The sequence below is a fragment of the Lynx rufus genome, unplaced genomic scaffold (assembly GCF_022079265.1).
Source record: "Lynx rufus isolate CCGP_SWC_20201006 ecotype Redwood Valley unplaced genomic scaffold, mLynRuf1.p SCAF_3, whole genome shotgun sequence".
Taxonomy (NCBI): Eukaryota; Metazoa; Chordata; class Mammalia; order Carnivora; family Felidae; genus Lynx; species Lynx rufus.
Genome location: NW_025814845.1, coordinates 17,304,625 through 17,321,926, shown reverse-complemented (window position 1 = coordinate 17,321,926; position 17,302 = coordinate 17,304,625). Strand labels below are relative to the sequence as shown.

Below are 17,302 nucleotides of genomic sequence, written 5' to 3'. Positions count from 1 at the left end.
TAGCCAAAAAATAATCAACACACAGGAAAAGCAAAGTCATTTCTCCTCTCGTTTTGTATTCTTAGCACAAGTGTCTACAACCTCTACCTTCTAAAACCCCGTTAACATGGTAATGGATCGGTGGGGAGGCGTGCGTTATAAACTCACGAAAACAAAGAGGACGGCAGAAAAGAAATCAATTTCAGAAGTGTCAGAAAGGGCACATGACTGATGAGGCTCAGCAGAGGCGGCTGCATTTTAGAGAATCCATGGAGAGGACCCCGGAGAGGAGCAATCCACCCTGCAGAGTCCCAGGGACTCTCAGACCCTGGACATGTCAGGTCCACAACAAACGAATGGGGTTCTTCCAAGAACCCGAATAAGCCGGAAGAGTGGAGGTGGCTCTGTGCGAGCGCTGGCGGCCACAGCCAGCTTCGCGCTCCGCACTCAGGCCGGCTTTCTGTTGCCCCTGCATACAGACCTTCCACGCGCTTTAAACTGCCTCATGAATCAAGAGGAGGAAATTGAGCATCAGGTATTTGAAGAAAGCTCGCAACCAGAGACCAAGACAAACCCAGGAAGTGGAAATCCTTCAGGGGAACAGCACACTTCTAAAAATATCTAATTAAGGTCCACAGGGATGTGAAAAGATGTCATCTACAAAACAAGAGCACGGCTTTGAAAATGATTAAAGAACTAAGAAAACACTTTTGGATGGAAAAACTAGGACTGCCACGATGAAGCATTCAATGCAATGGTTCAGGTTAACAGTCACGTCCTCCACCACACCTCGACTATTCCACAGTTCACAGCCTACACTGTCACCGGCAACTGGAACCCTCTAAATCTCAATGTGAAGCATGCCACTCACCAACAGCCACCTATCTTCCCAGTGACCTCTCTCCAGGACCCCAACCTCCGTCTCACAAGACCACTGCCTACTGGTTCCACCACCTCTCATCCTGCCTCCCACCCACACCAGCTCCCCGCTTCCTCCTAAACCAGCTTATATTCAAGGTTCATTTTAATCATGCTCTGGTTTTAATTCCCTCTCTCCCGTCGCTTCCCCTCAGTCACCAGGCCTACCAAATCTGACCGCTCACCTGCTCCGTGCCCCAGCACTGTCAGCTGACCCCAGCCAGAGAAACCCTGCAGCCGTAGGGACGGCTCTCACTTCCACACTCATTCATAAGCACTAACCAAGGGCCCTCGGCACCACCAGCAGCCGCCTGTTTAGCCGCCTGTTCACCCTCCCGCTAGACAACCGGGTCACAGCTTTTCCTTTATTCCTAAACCACTTCCCCACCCTTACCTTCAGCTGCCGACAGAACATTCCTATTTCATTAAGACAATCAGGACAACGGGAAACGAATGTCCCCAAGCCCCACGTGCTCATGTACTAGCATCTGGGTCCCTTCCCACAGCCTTCTCTCCTGTAATTGTGGATAAGCTCTTGTTCCGGCCCACTCCCCCATGCACCACATGGCCATCCCCTCCCACACTCCTGCCCCAGCGATCCTCTCCTCAATCTGCCAGCATCACTTGTTCCCCTTTGAGGAGAACATGGCATCATGCATAAATACGCTCTAACTTATCCCATCGTAAGAAGACAGACCCGACAGCGGCTCCCAACTACTGACCATTCCTTTACAGCCAAACCCCTCAAGGGACATTTGCTGTTTTCTTTGCATCTGCTCTCGTTCTGCATCTGCAGAGGGGCTCAGAGGGAGGCTGATGGGAGAGTAAAATGCCACTCTAATTGGTGAAACTCTTGTTATTAGCTTGTTTAATTATCTTTAAACTGTAAAGATACAGTTTTGATAAAAACTTAAAAACTCACTTTAAGAAAATCATGAAAATTTGCTGGGTTCTTACTTCTAAAACAAAGAGTAAAGTGTTCTCAGGTCAATGACGCCAGGTAACCCCTCATACTTACTGAAGAAGTTCATTTGCCTTTAGTATGAAAGAACCCACCGCAGTAATAGCATCTAAAAAGAAATAAATAATTACATGTCATTTGTCAAATGAGGAAAGCGTGTTTAATGTATTCTATGGAACAATTAAGTTACCTTCGATTCCTGCAGCATCCAGTCCAAGAGGTTCGTATTTTTGCTTCCATGAAGCCATTCCTTTCAGTTCACTCAAATGGTACAATAAAGACTCGGAGCCACTATCAAAATGGAGCAGAAATAAATTACTGTCACTACCATCATCAAAGTGGCAGACACCGGCTACCTTGCCTAAACATTTCTAAACTTCCAGAAATAAAAACTGAAAGCAACCTTAATTTTCTTTCTATGAGAAGTAATTATTTCTCAAAATTTTCTCTAAGACAGTAGCAGAATCATTTGGTCATCGTGACTGAGATGAATATATGAACATAAGGTTAAATTCTGTAAGATCAAATTATGTTCCACAGTCAGCCCTGGCGCTTTTAAGACAGTCGTGTGGCCATCTTATTCACCCAAAAGCCATCAGTGTAACATTCAACAAATATTGTTTAAGCTCCGACTTCAGATCAGGCACTGTGCTATGTGCTAGGGACATAATAGTGAACAAAACCTCATGGCACTGACAGTCTAAGGGGGAGGACAGTCACGGCCACACAGTCAGGCAGGGTATCATTCCAACTACCATAAATGCCTTGGAGGAAATGCATACGATGCAGGTGTAATGAAATAACCTAATTTGGGGAATTGGGAAAGACTTCTCGGAAAAAGTGGTATTTGAGCTGAGACCTAAAGAGTCTGAGTGAGAACTGGGTGGGAGCGTCCCAGAAGGCAAGACAGATGCAGAGAAGCCCTGGGTAGGAAGAAAAAATGTCAAGTCTGAGAAGGTCACCAGTGTGCATGAAGCAGAGAGGCAGGCGTGTTAAAGGCCACGCAAAGGTTTAGGTCCTAAGAGCCACAAGAAAGCACTGGAGGTTTTTAAGTAAGAGTGACATGATCAGAACTGCTGTGGGGAATAGATTTGAGGGGCACGAATGTCCTTGTGGACCGGAAACCAGGCCAGAGGGCACTGCAGTGATCCAAGGGACAGGCGACGTAGAAAGGGCTAAGCACTCAGCATAAAGGAATTTATCAAAATTTAAGTGAAACACTGAACATTCATATGCAAACTGCTTCACCAAGGGAGCTGGGGATAGAAACAGAACAAGACTTAAAGGTCAGAGACACAGTCTAATTGTGACACTTAGTAACTTCAGGCCAGCCATACAACCATTCTGGATTTCAGTTTCTTTTTGTGTAAAAAGGAGGACAATAATTATCAATACCTTGTCAGGGTGTTAAATGTACAAAACAAACAGTATGCTTCGTAAACTCTAAAATGATAAACATATTTAACTTCACTGCTCAAAAAAGGGTACATCCCTTTTTCAAAATATACCTCCTGGTTGTCTGGCTGAGAAAAGCCCAGACAGAGAACCTAGACTGGTAAAAAGATGTCTGAAAATGATTTGCAGCATTACCATTACTGATTCTTTAAAAATCTTGGGCACTCCGAGATTCCCCTCAAGTGCCAATGCAACAATTTTAGCTAGAAAAGGCTCAAAATGAGAATGCCAGATGATGAAGGAACACCGACACCACGTACATATAGATGCAACACCAAAAATTCAACACCACCTTCATACCTCTGTAAGTGACTTATAACCAATTTTTGTATACTGGAATATGATGACTCTATAGACTGGCCAAGCTTTTTTAAGCCCTAATTAAAAGAAAAAAATATATTTAGCATGTAAGATATTGCATGGTGCTCTAAAAAATATTAAGCACGTGAAGATAGCCATTTACATAAAAAGATACTTCATCTGCACCTTTACTGTTAACTGGTTCATTAAGAGGGTCTGAAGTTCAGCACTACAATGAAAAGAAAAGTATTTTTAGTCTTCTCCATTCAAAATGTGAATGCATCACTTAAAACTTTTAAATTTCAAAGCAAAAACATTTTTAAACAAAATAAACAAAAAGAAATAGTCCAACAAAAATTAAGACTTTGTTATACTCACAAAAGGACAGAAAACATGAAACAATAAAGTCCAGAAACAGACTGAACTACATTTAACAGGTACTGAATGCTAAAACAGCATTTCAACAAACCCCTAAGGACAAAGTGTGATACTCAATAAATTACGCTGGGCAATTATCTAAACCTTAAGAGAAAAAGAAGTCAGTCTTCCACAGCATATAACCAAATAAATCACATCTGAAACATGAGAATAGAATATAACATAAACCATAAAAACACTCTAGAAGAAAATACAGATCAATCTTTGAATATTCTTAAGATGGAAAAGGCCTTTTTAAGAATAACATGAAGGCAGATACTGCAAAGGAAAAGACTGATCTGACCATATAAAATTCAATGTTTTTATACATTTAGAAATATATATATTGCAGACACAGAAAATGATTACATTTACATAAAAAAATACATACAAAAGTCTAGAAAGATATATACTATTTTTTACTCTCGCGCACCAGAATTTTCTACTTTTTTTTTTTTACAATGAATATGAATTACTTTTGAAATAAAAAACTACTGTAAAAAAAGAAGAAAAAGCAAGGGCAACTAGTGTGAGTTTACTACCTTGCTTTCCCCCACAACAGCAAGTGCATGAATTCATCTTGCACTGAAGTGGTTGTGCTCTTCTCCTAGACAAAACGGATAAAATAATGACGCGTATTTTGAAAATGATAAGCATATGTGTGATTCAAAATTAAAATTACAGGAGCAGGACTCCCTTCCTTTTCCTTAACCTTCCTTCAAATCCATATTTAAACTGATTACGTGAATTATCAGTTAACGGAAAATGGCCGGTCAGCTCTTCCAACACCCCTGGCCCCACTCTCCACTCCACAACCTGTCCCCACCTACACTGTACCAGTGGGAGGAAAGCCTGTCCTCTCGGGAAATAGCGTGAGGTCAGACCGAGCCATCTGCGAGAAATCCTGACCTTAGCCTTTTCCAAATCGGACCAGTTCTCCCCTGGCATCTCATAAAGCAAAGGAGGACATCATGCACTCTTTTACTCCTTCCAGGGAAAACGTCACCAACAGTACCTGAACGAACTTGGTGAGACGAGAATCCATCTGCATCAGTATTTCTTCCCACGCTTCACACATACATGTTAGTGACAAATTTATATACTGTTATCAAGAAGAAAAAAATAATAAAACAGTAAAAAAAATATGTACGTAAATCAACGTGCTAATATATGCTTTTTATTCTCAACTATCTTAAAGAAATCCAGAATTTACTTTCAATCATTTTTAACTCAGCCTGAGAAAGAGAAGACCACAGCTAATGCTTGATAATCACTTAACCATCAAACATTCTGAAATTAAATTTTTATCTGGTAAAACAGACATCCTCCAGCTTTTTATGTATGTTTCATGTACACTAACCGTCAAAATGCTGGTTTAGTCAGCTATTCAATTTTCAAACAGAATCCTTAAAAAGACACTGATCTCCAGAAATCTTTCACATCAAGTAAGTCAGTGACTGCGTCAGACTGAAAAAGGAAGGACCCAACTGTTTGTAGCTCCTCTATAGAGGGTCCATTTCTAGACATCCGGGCTGGCCTCGTGTCTTGCTATGACCAACAAACAGAACTGACACTGAGTCCAAGGCCTCAAATGGTTTCACACATGTCCACTTGCCCTCGACATCCCTGCTGAGGCCACCATGTCACAAACAAGCCTGGGCGAGCCGTCTGGAGATGACAAATGTGGAGCCATCATGAGTAAGGGACACTGAGACCAGCCAGCTGACCACTGACACATGACCAGGCCCTGCTGAGATGAGCTATACCTGGCCCAGAACAACAGAACCTTTTGCTGAGCCCAGCCCAAATTGCTGGGCTACACTGACCTACAGTACCACAAGCTAATATGGGGTGGGTTTATTATGCATAAAAAGCAAACTGGTATGAGAGCTGTTTTCCATAATGCTTTATTTGCAATAAAAATTAAAATTCAAAAATGTTATTTCACTCACAGGAATATTTTCAAAAGATTTAAACTAATTTTTTCTTTCCTTCTGGAGAAAAAGAGATGGGTGGGAATAGATTTTCAATTAAATCCCTTTTTCTTGCTTTAAGGGATATTTATTATTAGATTATCAAATAGACATGTTTACACCACAGATAGTTAGCTTTACAGAATAAAATCTGTGTTTTATTTATAGACTGTTAAAAACTTAGAGTAAATATTCACATAAAACGAGACAAATAAATACCTGTAAAAGAGCTGAAATATGAGTAAACTTTCTAGCCATCCGCGTTACTTCAGGTAAGAAAGAGTACAATAGATTGGTTTCAAGCTGTAAAATCAAAATAAAGTGAGTTATAATTACACACTTCTTTTAAAGATTAAAAAAAAAAAGTCCCTCCCAGCTCAAAAAAAAAAAAAAAATCCTCCAGTTTAGAAGAGGAGTCGAGGTCTAAATTATCAGAAAGATGATGACCGAATTCTGCTCCATTGGAGCCTAACAGAACAGAACCTTAGGATTTTCTAATCGGCTATGTTTAGCCAGGCACAGCTCACCCTCTCGAGGTTAGCAATCCCCTCTCCATAGCTAAATAAAGATTACACACTATTTCCTAACACTATTATGAGGATTTAAAAAATGATTACAAATACATATAAAAAGTTTTTTAAAAACTGTATGTTCCTGATAAACACGTATTAAATATCTATTGCAATGGTACAAGAATTATCGATCAATAAAGCTGTTGTTTAAAAGAATATCCATTACAAACTTCAAAGAAATAATGAATCATTTTAGTATAGCACCAAATGCAATCCTAGAAGTCCTATTTCCACAGAACTTTAAGAGGAAGAGCAAATGTGAACAACTATTCCAGGGAATCAGGAAGTCCAGGGTCCCCCCAAGCTCTGACAGAACGATGAATACCAGAAAGCCTCCTACACAGCGCATTCTGCATCATTTTGTTCTACTTTTGTTTGGGAAGTCATGCATCCTGAGGCTAAGCGGCTGGGTTATCTGGTATAAAAATCTAGGGAAGGGACATCTGGCTGGCTGAGTTGGTGGAACGTGCGACTCTTGATCTTGGGATTGTGAGCTCGAGGCTCACGCTGGGTGTAGAGATTACTTAAAAATAAAACCTTTAAAAAAAAGAAAAAGAAAAAGAAAAAGAAAATCTAGGGAAGATTTTCTTAAAGGCAAGGGCACAGTCTAAATACTCCATAGAAGTCGACACAGTTTCCACAATCTACAATACAAATAGCATACAGCACAGAAAGTTTTCGCCAGCGTTAAATGATCATCGTCCACAAGAGGAAATGTGTCGGTTAAGAGCACCAACTCTGGAGCCAGACTGCCCAGGGTCACTTCCTAAATGTAGGACAACACCGAGCAAGTGCTGCAGTTTCTCTGCGTGCCCGTTTACTTATCCATAAAGTGGGGATAATAACAGAACCTACCTATTAAGTGGCTGTGAGGATTCAAAAGGACTACAATGAATCACTCAGTACTTGGCACATATTAAACACTTAATAAATATTAGCTATTATTATTATTAGGACCCGAGTCCTAAGAACACACTTGGTACATAGATAAACTGGTTTAGCAGCCAATTAACATGGTCATTAATAAACCATCAAAACACTGTTTCCATGAAAACCATACTGGGCCATGGTAATAACTGTTCACTAGAATAAGATTCTAAATATGAGATTTAGAAGCTCCAAGCTGTTGTCATTTTTTTGCTTTGTTTTAATAACCATTAGAATCCAAAGACGAGGATAATAAAAACCTATCAAAACCTTACAAATCTGTATTTACTCTCTGCTGTGACCAAGTTTCAATACTCACCTGGAAGTATGAAACCTCTGAAGCACCACCTGCAGAAACCTCTGTGACCACGGATAACGATTTCAAATCACTAGATAAACATAATGCAAGACAAGTACCGACGATCTGTAAAACAGTCAAATACCCTGCTCTGTTTAGTATTATTGCTAGGCTGCATCTGCTTACAATACAGGAAACAAAAATTCACAGAGCCCTGAAAGCAGAAACACACATGCCTGGCTCCTCCCACGCATGTGGGACACGAAGGTATGTGTCTGCCTCGTCCACAAGGAGACACACACACACACACACACAGCCCTCCATCAAGGTCCCAAATCAAGTGTTGGAGAGCCAACGATATTTCCTATCCCTCTCAGGAATGGCAAGAAGAGGACAGAAAAGCTAACAGAGAAGACCGAGACTTAACCACGGCAGACCCGGTACGAAGGGAAGATGGCTTCTGTGATGTTCCTCACACGATCACAAACTGTAGCTCCCACCCGGACTACAGGCTACAAAAACATTCAATCATCATCAAGTGTGTCCCACACATCTTTTCATTATCAAAAATTTGACTAATTCCACTAACAGTCCCTGTTCTTCATCGATACCATAGGACTACTATTTTATCTTAGTAAGAAAATTATTCTCCTAACATTTAACAATGAAAAATTCCAATAACTGAAACGGAGAAAAAAAAAGGCTAGTGTCTCATTCTTTTCCCATAAATCAGTTGGCTGGTGTATTCTGGGTGGTATATTCTGAGAAATGGTATCGAAAATTTTAAAGGAAAACTTACCCCCGTGACTCGAGCAATTTTGAACATTCCGTACGCATAAAGCTCAATAAATCCAGAGCTTCCTCCCAGGACAAGAATATTCAGCCTAATTAAAAGTAATGCAACAAGCTGAGGACAACAGAGAAGATCAAGTTCTTAAACTGAGACAGAAATTGTCCTTGCTCTCAAATAATCTGCAAGCTGAGGCTCCCCTACAGGAAAGCTGAAACACCAAATTCTCCAATAGTTCATATTCAATCATAGTAGGCATACTCCTTTTTTCAAAGGAAGATAAATTTGCTCTAGCCTAAAAAGCATCAGTTTACAGTAAAATAAGGATACAGTATTTTCACAACCACTGCATTATATACTCTCAATCACAACACAATCCTTTCTAACACAAAGTGCCATCGGCTTTATCATGGCTCTGATGCTACATGTATATTAAAGGGGCTTTAAAAATTTGGAATATTTAAACTTAAATTTTAGAAACTCCAGTAACTTCTACCTCCTTTACTTATTAAAACAAATCAAGGTACAGTATAGCATTATTAAACTTGACACAATCCAAGACCACACAAAAACAAGTAAATGATACTAATGCCTGTATACTGTTCTGAGACAGCAATGAAATACCATGACAAGTAAAGGAACTGCCCTTGAAACCCTAAATTCTGCCTCAAGTAGCAACTTAAAGACATGAGACTTGTTAAGATCTTTGCAAGATTTACCTGACGTCTCCCAAAAGCTTAATAATTTCATCAGAATTTTCTTCACTAAAATATAAAAATAAATTAGGTTACCTTTCAACTACATCTTTCAACTAATAAAAGATTATCTTAATTGAAAACAAAAAGGCAGAGCTTACCTAAATATTTTTGAGGTGTTGCTATAACTAGAGAAAAACAGAGACTGGTGTAAAAACAACAGAAATGTATTTTTTAAAACACACGAGAAAAGTATCACAGTATTAAAAGTAAAGAGAAATCTGCGATGAAATTAAACTCTGATACTTACTTTTTTGGCAGTGTAGGTAATTTAGGTAAGAGAAGATTTGATTCATCTTCAGCATTATAAAAGGATGTCAGAACACTGAAAAGAAAAGCAGAGGCATTACAAAAATACCAAAGATTTTACCTGTCTTTCCATTAAAAAATAGTATTTTTAAAAGAAATACTCAGTTTTATATATCATACGTTATGAAGTAAACAGATGCACACATATTTTAGTATTGTAAAACAGTCATTATGGCAATCGCAAACAGGAAACAGAAAAATAGGAAATTCCTCACTTACAAGGGGCTTTATTTCTGCCAAAAAAAACAAAAAACAAAAAAACCCAGCCACTTTATACTTAGAGGAACAAACATTAATCAACAATTTTCTCTAGGTATTCAGTTTTAGATACTAAGAATTTATGATATTTATGAACATATGAGTACCAAGAATAATTTTAGAGAACACCACAGTTACTGTATCATTTAACTGTGGGTTCAACAGCTTATATACATTTGGGGAACTGACAACCTGGCAGGTATATGAGATAATACTACGTATTCTGAAATACAGTACAACCTTGGATTGAGGGTAACTTGTTCTGCAAGTGTTCAGCAAGAGGAGCAAATAGTTCTAATAAGTTTTAACTTGATAAACAAGAGAAGTCTTGCAATACGAGCTGCACCTGACACCAAATGTCACATGATCATAACTGAGCCAATGGTTCTTGAAATGTGCTTTGATATACGAGTGCTTTGGATTACAAGCACGTTTCTGGACCTTGCAAACCAAGGGTTTAGTGTAAGTCTTATTTATCCCCTCTTCTGAATTCTACCTCCATATTCAGGTTAGTAATAAATGAGTGAAAAGGTGAAAAAGTGGTGACTTGGCAAACCTTTTTTCCACTTTCATACAAACTAGGTGCCCTTTGAGACCCTGGAATCTCCATATTATATTTCTAAATTATTAGTAGAAAGTATGTTAGGGATACACTTTGCAGGTACCTGGAATGTCACAGAAATGACACGGCATACTCTGCTCCTCTAAGCATCTATATATTCATGTGACCATTTGCCTACCCTGATGATGATGGGTAGCACATATCTAAATTTGCTATATTCACTGTTTTATCTATAGTGAATTTCAAACACCACGTTACATCCTTGTTATCCAATTCTTCACAGACCCGCCCTTAGTTAATCTGATATTAACTTAAAACTTAATTAGAAAGGAAAAGCTACTGAAAACAAAATTACCATATTTCCTAAAAAAAGAAAAAACCTTTATTTTCAGTATTAGCTAAACCCACCTATCCTTTACACCATCTTTACTGCAAGCCTGGTGTATTATTTGATTGCAGACTAAGGCAAAAAGTTATTTTCATGAAGCAAGGAAACTATAAGGACCATGGATACAGAGAGAACTCATTTAGCATCAGAACAGAGTGCTCAATTTAGCACTTTTTGTACTCAGGATATCTACTAAGATGCAAAAAAACAAAGCTCTGCCAAAAATAGATGGTGAAAAGAAAAACAGAACCTCAATTTGCTAATTAGTAATTTTAACATCTATTACTTGAAAGTATAAATCACTGATATAAACTCCTAAAAATAAAAAAGCAAAGAAAAACCTTAGCCATTCAGGCACTATTGGTCCAGTAAAGAAAACACACATTTTTAGAAGAAAAAAAATCTAACAAAGCATTAAAAAAATGTCATCTTGATAAACTTAAAACCCAAAGTTAAATGCAACGTGTCCAGGGTCAACACTCAGAGAGTCTTAAGTCTCCATGTTAAAAAACGGAAGCTGCACGACTGCCCTGCTGTAACTATCGGGGTTCTCTGTTTAGGACTCCACCTGCTTTCTGCAGTCACTTCCATCCAATGCATACAAGAAACTGGAGCCTCCACGGAAAAAGAGTGCAAGCTTTCAGGTTTTTCTACATCACACAGAACAATTTTCTTGGTGTCAGCAAGAGCAAAGGCCAAAACTGAAACAAGAAGAAACAATCAGGATAAATTATAGCAACGTTCCAGAAAACTAAAGGGCTATTTCACTTCTTGTCCGGTTTTACTATTTCAAATGCATCATAATCATAGAAATTATTTAACCTAAAAATCCTTCCTCTAAATAATATTTTAAAAACTGAAAGATATCTTTGCACATAGTTTTGCTGTTATCTAAGCTTATTTGCAAATGCTCAAACGTTCATGAGCGACTTACTACTTTCTCGTGTGCTGCACTTAACATCTTACACCTCAAAGCCTCTGGACCGGAACCCTGTTACCAAGCGGAAGATACAGAACAGGTCTCAACAGATAAACAACAGCATATCACCAAGATTTGCTTGTCTTGGAAGTAATTCCATCTGCTTGGTTCTTAGAAGGTTTTCTATTTCTTTTGTTTCTAACCCTTAATGAGAAACAAGGCCATCAAATACTGAGGTGAGTTCTTCCTTTCACTGTGGCTGAATTATATCGTACAGTTTCTCCACATAAGTCATTGATATCTTCATAACAAACCAAATTTAGGAATTTCTAAGTAGACGGCTTTGAGTTTCATTGTATAACAACACATGCAATTTTGCTGGATGTGAGGCAATCCAGGTCTCCTCTTGAAAACAAATTAAAGCAATCTTGAAATAATCACTACCTAACAAAACTTTATTTCACTGTCCAAAAACACAAAGCATATTTTTTAATGATTAAGAAATCATCTATCTATATGTGTGTGTGTGTGTGTGTGTGTGTGTGTGTGTGTGTATACATACACAGTGTAATCAACATACACTGACTTTCATGATTTATATTTGAGACTCTGGTGTTTTTGGATGAATAGTACAAGATCTCATGATGTTATTTATAAAAACCCTCTAATTCTACACATACTTTTTTTTTTTTTAAATAAAAGATAAAACAAGAGCTGAATAAATGGAGTACAGCCAGAAACAGCTGAGGCTTTCAGGGTGTTTTTGCATACTCATTTATATTTACAAGAAAAAAAAATGAGCGATGTGGAATACATATCATTTTACAAAAACAATTCAGCTTTTCTTCTTAAAGCACCAATGGTAACAGATGAACTTTAAGCTGTACAATTTACAGCATCTCACTGTATGGACTGTATGTGCACAACAGCTCAAATAACTACTGTCATTGTAAAACAACAGGGAAGGAGAGAGTTTACTTGTCAAAGCCATAACAAGCTACAAAATAAAGGGCACCAGGAGAAAGGTCATACAGAAATGGAAGGAATGGGGTCAGAGCTGAGAGTCCTTCGGGTGAGGCAAGCATTCGTGAAGACAGAATATTTATGAGCCACACATTTAATGTTAACATACAATTTTGGGAGAAAAGGCCACAGTGGCACTGAATGGACTAGTGAATGGAAGATGAGCTTGGGCCATCAGTGCAGGACAAAACAGCATAAAGAATAAAACTTAAGTATTTTGCATATTCCAGTGAAATAAAGATTTCACTTTAGGAGTTATCTTTGCCAAGAAGTCAGATTTCTCTTTAGAGAGATCTCTGCCAAGAAACAACATAGTAAAATTAATCTCAGTTCTATGAAAACACTTTAAAGCATTCCAAAAAACAAAGTTTCCAAACTGATATTAAGTATACAATAAAAACATAATAAGCACAATAAATTCTTTCTGGAAATAAGATTCCTTTACAAAATTCTTCTTGTGAATAGTAATGTATTTTTAAATAATCCAGTTATTACGTTTGCCATCTGGTCTCCAAGCCAGGCAGGTCACTTCCTTTCCTGTATTTTCATTTGGTGGAAAACTCCAAACTCGATGAAAACTTGCAAGTCGATGAAGTAATACCTAAGACAAAGCAGATACAATGGCAAAAAATAAAAACTCCATTTCCAAAGATGAAATAAACCTAGATCCCTGCTATAACATCTTTAAAAATAATCTCAAGTAGGGGTGCCTGGGTGGCTCAGTCGGTTAAGCATCCGACTTCGGCTCAGGTCATGATCTCGTGGTTCCTGGAGCTTTCTGCCATCAGCGCAGATCCCACTTTGGATCCTCTGTCTCCCCCTCTCTCTGCCTCTCCCCCACTAACATGTGCATGCACAAACACACACTCTCTCTCTCAAAAATAAACAACTTAAAAAAACAATCTCAAGCATAATATTTACTATCAGAAGAAATTAGAATTTAGAAAGGTCTAAATGAACTTAAGGTATACTCAAAAAGATGGGTGAAACAAGATCTAATTTGATCCTGTACTCTACACATTTTCCTATCTTCTAGGTCAACAGGAGACTTATCTTTTAGTAAGGAATGAGGTTGTCCAAGAAGATGATGACAAAAAAATAACATAAACAGCACTAGAAAGGTAGCTGTAATATGGTCAAATGACACTAAACTTGGAATCAGACACCTCAGTATTGAACTTCAGCTGTGTCACTTAATGGTCATAGAGCTTGGACAGGTCACTTATTCTAAATTTCCACTTCCACTTGGGTAAATTCCCACCATGGAGGGTCAAGATGGTGCCTACTGAGTCAAAACTAAGGCTGCCCCTGCTCTATCCTCTATCCAACCATTGAAAAGAAGGAAGAAAAGGCCTCAAAACTGCACATGCTCCCGAAGACCCTTCCACACCGTCTCAGTTCCCCACACCACAGCTTCCCCTCTCCCTGCCCTGTCTCATACGCCCTTCACTCTTCAGTACAGGGGCCCCCACGGGGAAGCCAAGCCTCCCAAGGAATCCTTCATCCACTAAGCTCAGTGCTTTTTGGAGCCCATCTCTGCCATTCCCCACTTCTGAAACGCTTCCTCTGTGCCCTCTGGAATTCACGGTCAGGTACCCTTAAGGTGTCATCTTCATTCTCTTCTCTGAAACATGCTCCTCACCCAAGGACAGGATTCTCAGGATTCTCAGATGACAGCCATTTTGTACCCCATGTTCCCCATACTACCCGGCCAGGAGATGAAGTAGGTTTCCTCCTTGATGCCCGATGCCATTTCTGGATGACTTTTCTTCTCTAAAATCCTCTGTGAATCAGACCCAGTCACATCATGCTACCTACTATCCCTCTTAACTACAGTCATCTATAGACCCCGAGGCCATTCTCCTCATTCCTGGAAGATCTGGACTCCTCCCTGCCTCATTCATGCTCCCCAACGCTATTCATCATCTTTCCTGGAGATTTCAAGAGCTACGGTGTCCTGGCTTTTCCGTTCTCAACTGCCTTTCTTCTAATGATGGCGTCTTCAACTCACCTCGGTCACTCCCAGGGTCATGCCCTTAACCTTGTCATCATTTCAGCTACAAGTGCCGCCATAATGTTCCAAACCTCCCACTTTACATCGTGCCTCTATCCTTCCAGCTCATCCCTACTAATAACCAACTGCAATTCTTCCACAGGGTAGGAACCATGTCATACAACCCACTGATTCCACTTACTGTCGCTCACTCACACATGCTACTTCCATACTTAATCATGTTAGAATCCAAGGTTCATCATTACAATCGCTCCTCTCCCGTGTAACTTTAACTCTCTTGCATCTCTCTTGCTAGGTCACACTTGCAAAACAACCCTGGTTAAACCCAACCATGCCTGCGCCCACACAGTCCAACAGAACAGCAGAGACACAACTATGCTCACTAGGTTCCCTCTCAAACTACAAGACCACCAACCCCCCGTGGCTCTTAATACTGACCAGCAATCTTACTACACTTCCCTAGTCCACTTGCCTTGTCAGCCTTTCATACCCCTTTCTCCCCAAACGTCCAATATTTTCTTCTCCATCCTACACAGCGCTCTTTCTTCTTCACTGAGAACATGGAAACAAGTGCCCACTATTACACCCACACACCTAGTCGCACTCAGGCCCCATTCTCGCCCGTCCCTCCTACACTAGGAGCTGTGTGGCTGTACTGTCTGCAATCCTCTCTAGACCATGAGGATTTCTGAGGGACAGTGGCAAAGGAGAGAGACCAGATTTCATGGAGGGACTTGAGAGAGGAGACATGCGTACCCGGTGAGAAGTCATTAGGAGTCATTATAGTGGTGCAGCTTTGCAGGCTGCTAAGTGTTCCTTACCACCTAGTTTCCAAGCTTGTCTGCACACAACACAACTCCCACCTGGCCAGGCAACTGTCAGGAAACGTGCCAAAAGGCCAAAGGAGGAAAGATGCACAGCTGAAGGTTTCCTTACACAATGGCTGCCAGGTAATTAAAAACTCTCGGAAGAAAGGCAGACACAGCGGATTTAGACTTGATGAAGCTACAAACAAGAAATGCCCACTGAGGACACTCAGGGACCTTTCACTCTCTTGCTAAATTTAAAGGTATTTTTACCAGGAGGTAGCTATCCGACCCACAGTATAGAGCTTGGACAACAGATTCTAGATTTTGAAACACGTCCTCTGTGGCGGCTACATGCACGCACATTTGCAGCTACAGGATGACAGTAACTCTTCTTTCTTCTGTTACTAAACCCTAAGCAAATTTAGGGTAAGGTCTGTGGCTTTACTACTATGTCTGGTTCATGAGTGATGCATTATGGGCTTTTAAAAAGCCCATTTAACAAATAAATGACTCAAGGACACTTGGGAATGCAGCACTGTGCGAAAACTGTTGGTTTTGCCATGGAATACGGAAAATGGGCCCATCGATGATCCTTCCTTTATAGGGGCCCTTACACTTTCACTTAAGGTTCACAGCTGCTTGGAAAGGGCGTGGTACACAGGCGGCCCGGCAAGTCCACAGAACGGGAAACTGAGGCTGGGGCAGTCTGCAACGCGCTCGCTGTCAGGTCGGGCTCACTCACCTCGCCCGCCGTGTTGGCCAAAGCGATGAGATCCCGCTTGGGTGACCAGACCAGGAAAATGATCTCCTGCGGCAGCTGCTTCTCTCCCACCACCCGGAAGGATGGGAAACAGGTCGGAAAACGCAACATGGGGGCGGCCCCGCAAGGACACCCCAGTCGGAGGCCGGCAGGGGCCTCCCGCAGCCGCCCCGCCCTCGGGCCTCGCCGGAGAGCTCCGACCCCGGCGGTACCTGCGAGACCCGCCCCCTCAGCGGCCCACGCGGCCCGGGAGCCTCTCCCTCCCTCCACCCACCGCGCGCCCGAACCTGCGCACCGCGCCGCCGCCGCCGCGCGCTCCGGGAACTTCCGGCGCCCGGACTTCCTCGCGAGAGGACCAGGCGGCGCTGGCGGAGGGCGCGCGGGCGCGCCCCCGAGGCCGCACGCCTGCTCGTAGGTGAGGCGTGGTCACAAGCGTGTGCGCGCGCCTGCCGGCCCGGGCCCGTTTCCCCGAAATTCGCCCCTGGGCGTCGATGCGCAGGCGTAGGTTTGGGAGTGAGGCCTCAGGGGCTGCGGGGGTAGGAAAAGGAGCGCAAACTTTTGGTCCTCATCGGCCGGTGCCTGCATTGACAGCCTGTAAACGGGTTGTTTTCAGTCCCGGTTAGAATCACCTGGAGAGATTTTTTTTTTAACCCCGCCCCGGTAGCACCCCAGACCAATTAAAAGAGAATTGATACGGAATGCGACCCAATATATATTAAAATTCTAGGTGATCCCAGTTTGCAGCCAAGGTGGGAGGGCCCTGCTCCAAAACCTGTGAGTAGGCATATATCCCGATTATCCCAGTAAGCGTCAACAGTTTATTGGTGGGAGTAGCCCCACCGTAAAAAATGGGGGCTGTGGCCTCGGAGCTACCCGAGGATCTACTAGGACGAAGTATCCGGGATCCACAAACGC

General features: G+C 41.2%; 1 protein-coding gene across 1 annotated transcript in view; it reads right to left on the bottom strand.

Moving 5' to 3' along the window:
- Positions 1-16,614, bottom strand: part of ANAPC4 (anaphase promoting complex subunit 4) — a 33,231-nt gene extending 16,617 nt beyond the window's left edge. The window contains exons 1-15 of the mRNA XM_047091593.1: positions 16,370-16,614; positions 13,300-13,405; positions 11,431-11,563; positions 9,596-9,670; positions 9,447-9,473; positions 9,310-9,354; positions 8,600-8,684; positions 7,822-7,926; positions 6,223-6,306; positions 5,046-5,132; positions 4,573-4,637; positions 3,800-3,842; positions 3,614-3,690; positions 2,049-2,149; positions 1,916-1,967 (exon numbers count right to left, since the gene is read on the bottom strand). Of these exons, the coding sequence (XP_046947549.1) occupies positions 1,916-1,967; positions 2,049-2,149; positions 3,614-3,690; positions 3,800-3,842; positions 4,573-4,637; positions 5,046-5,132; positions 6,223-6,306; positions 7,822-7,926; positions 8,600-8,684; positions 9,310-9,354; positions 9,447-9,473; positions 9,596-9,670; positions 11,431-11,563; positions 13,300-13,405; positions 16,370-16,498 (1,214 nt within the window). The 5' untranslated portion in view covers positions 16,499-16,614. The remainder of the gene's footprint in view (positions 1-1,915; positions 1,968-2,048; positions 2,150-3,613; positions 3,691-3,799; positions 3,843-4,572; positions 4,638-5,045; positions 5,133-6,222; positions 6,307-7,821; positions 7,927-8,599; positions 8,685-9,309; positions 9,355-9,446; positions 9,474-9,595; positions 9,671-11,430; positions 11,564-13,299; positions 13,406-16,369) is intronic.
- Between the last annotated feature and the right edge of the window lie 688 nt (positions 16,615-17,302).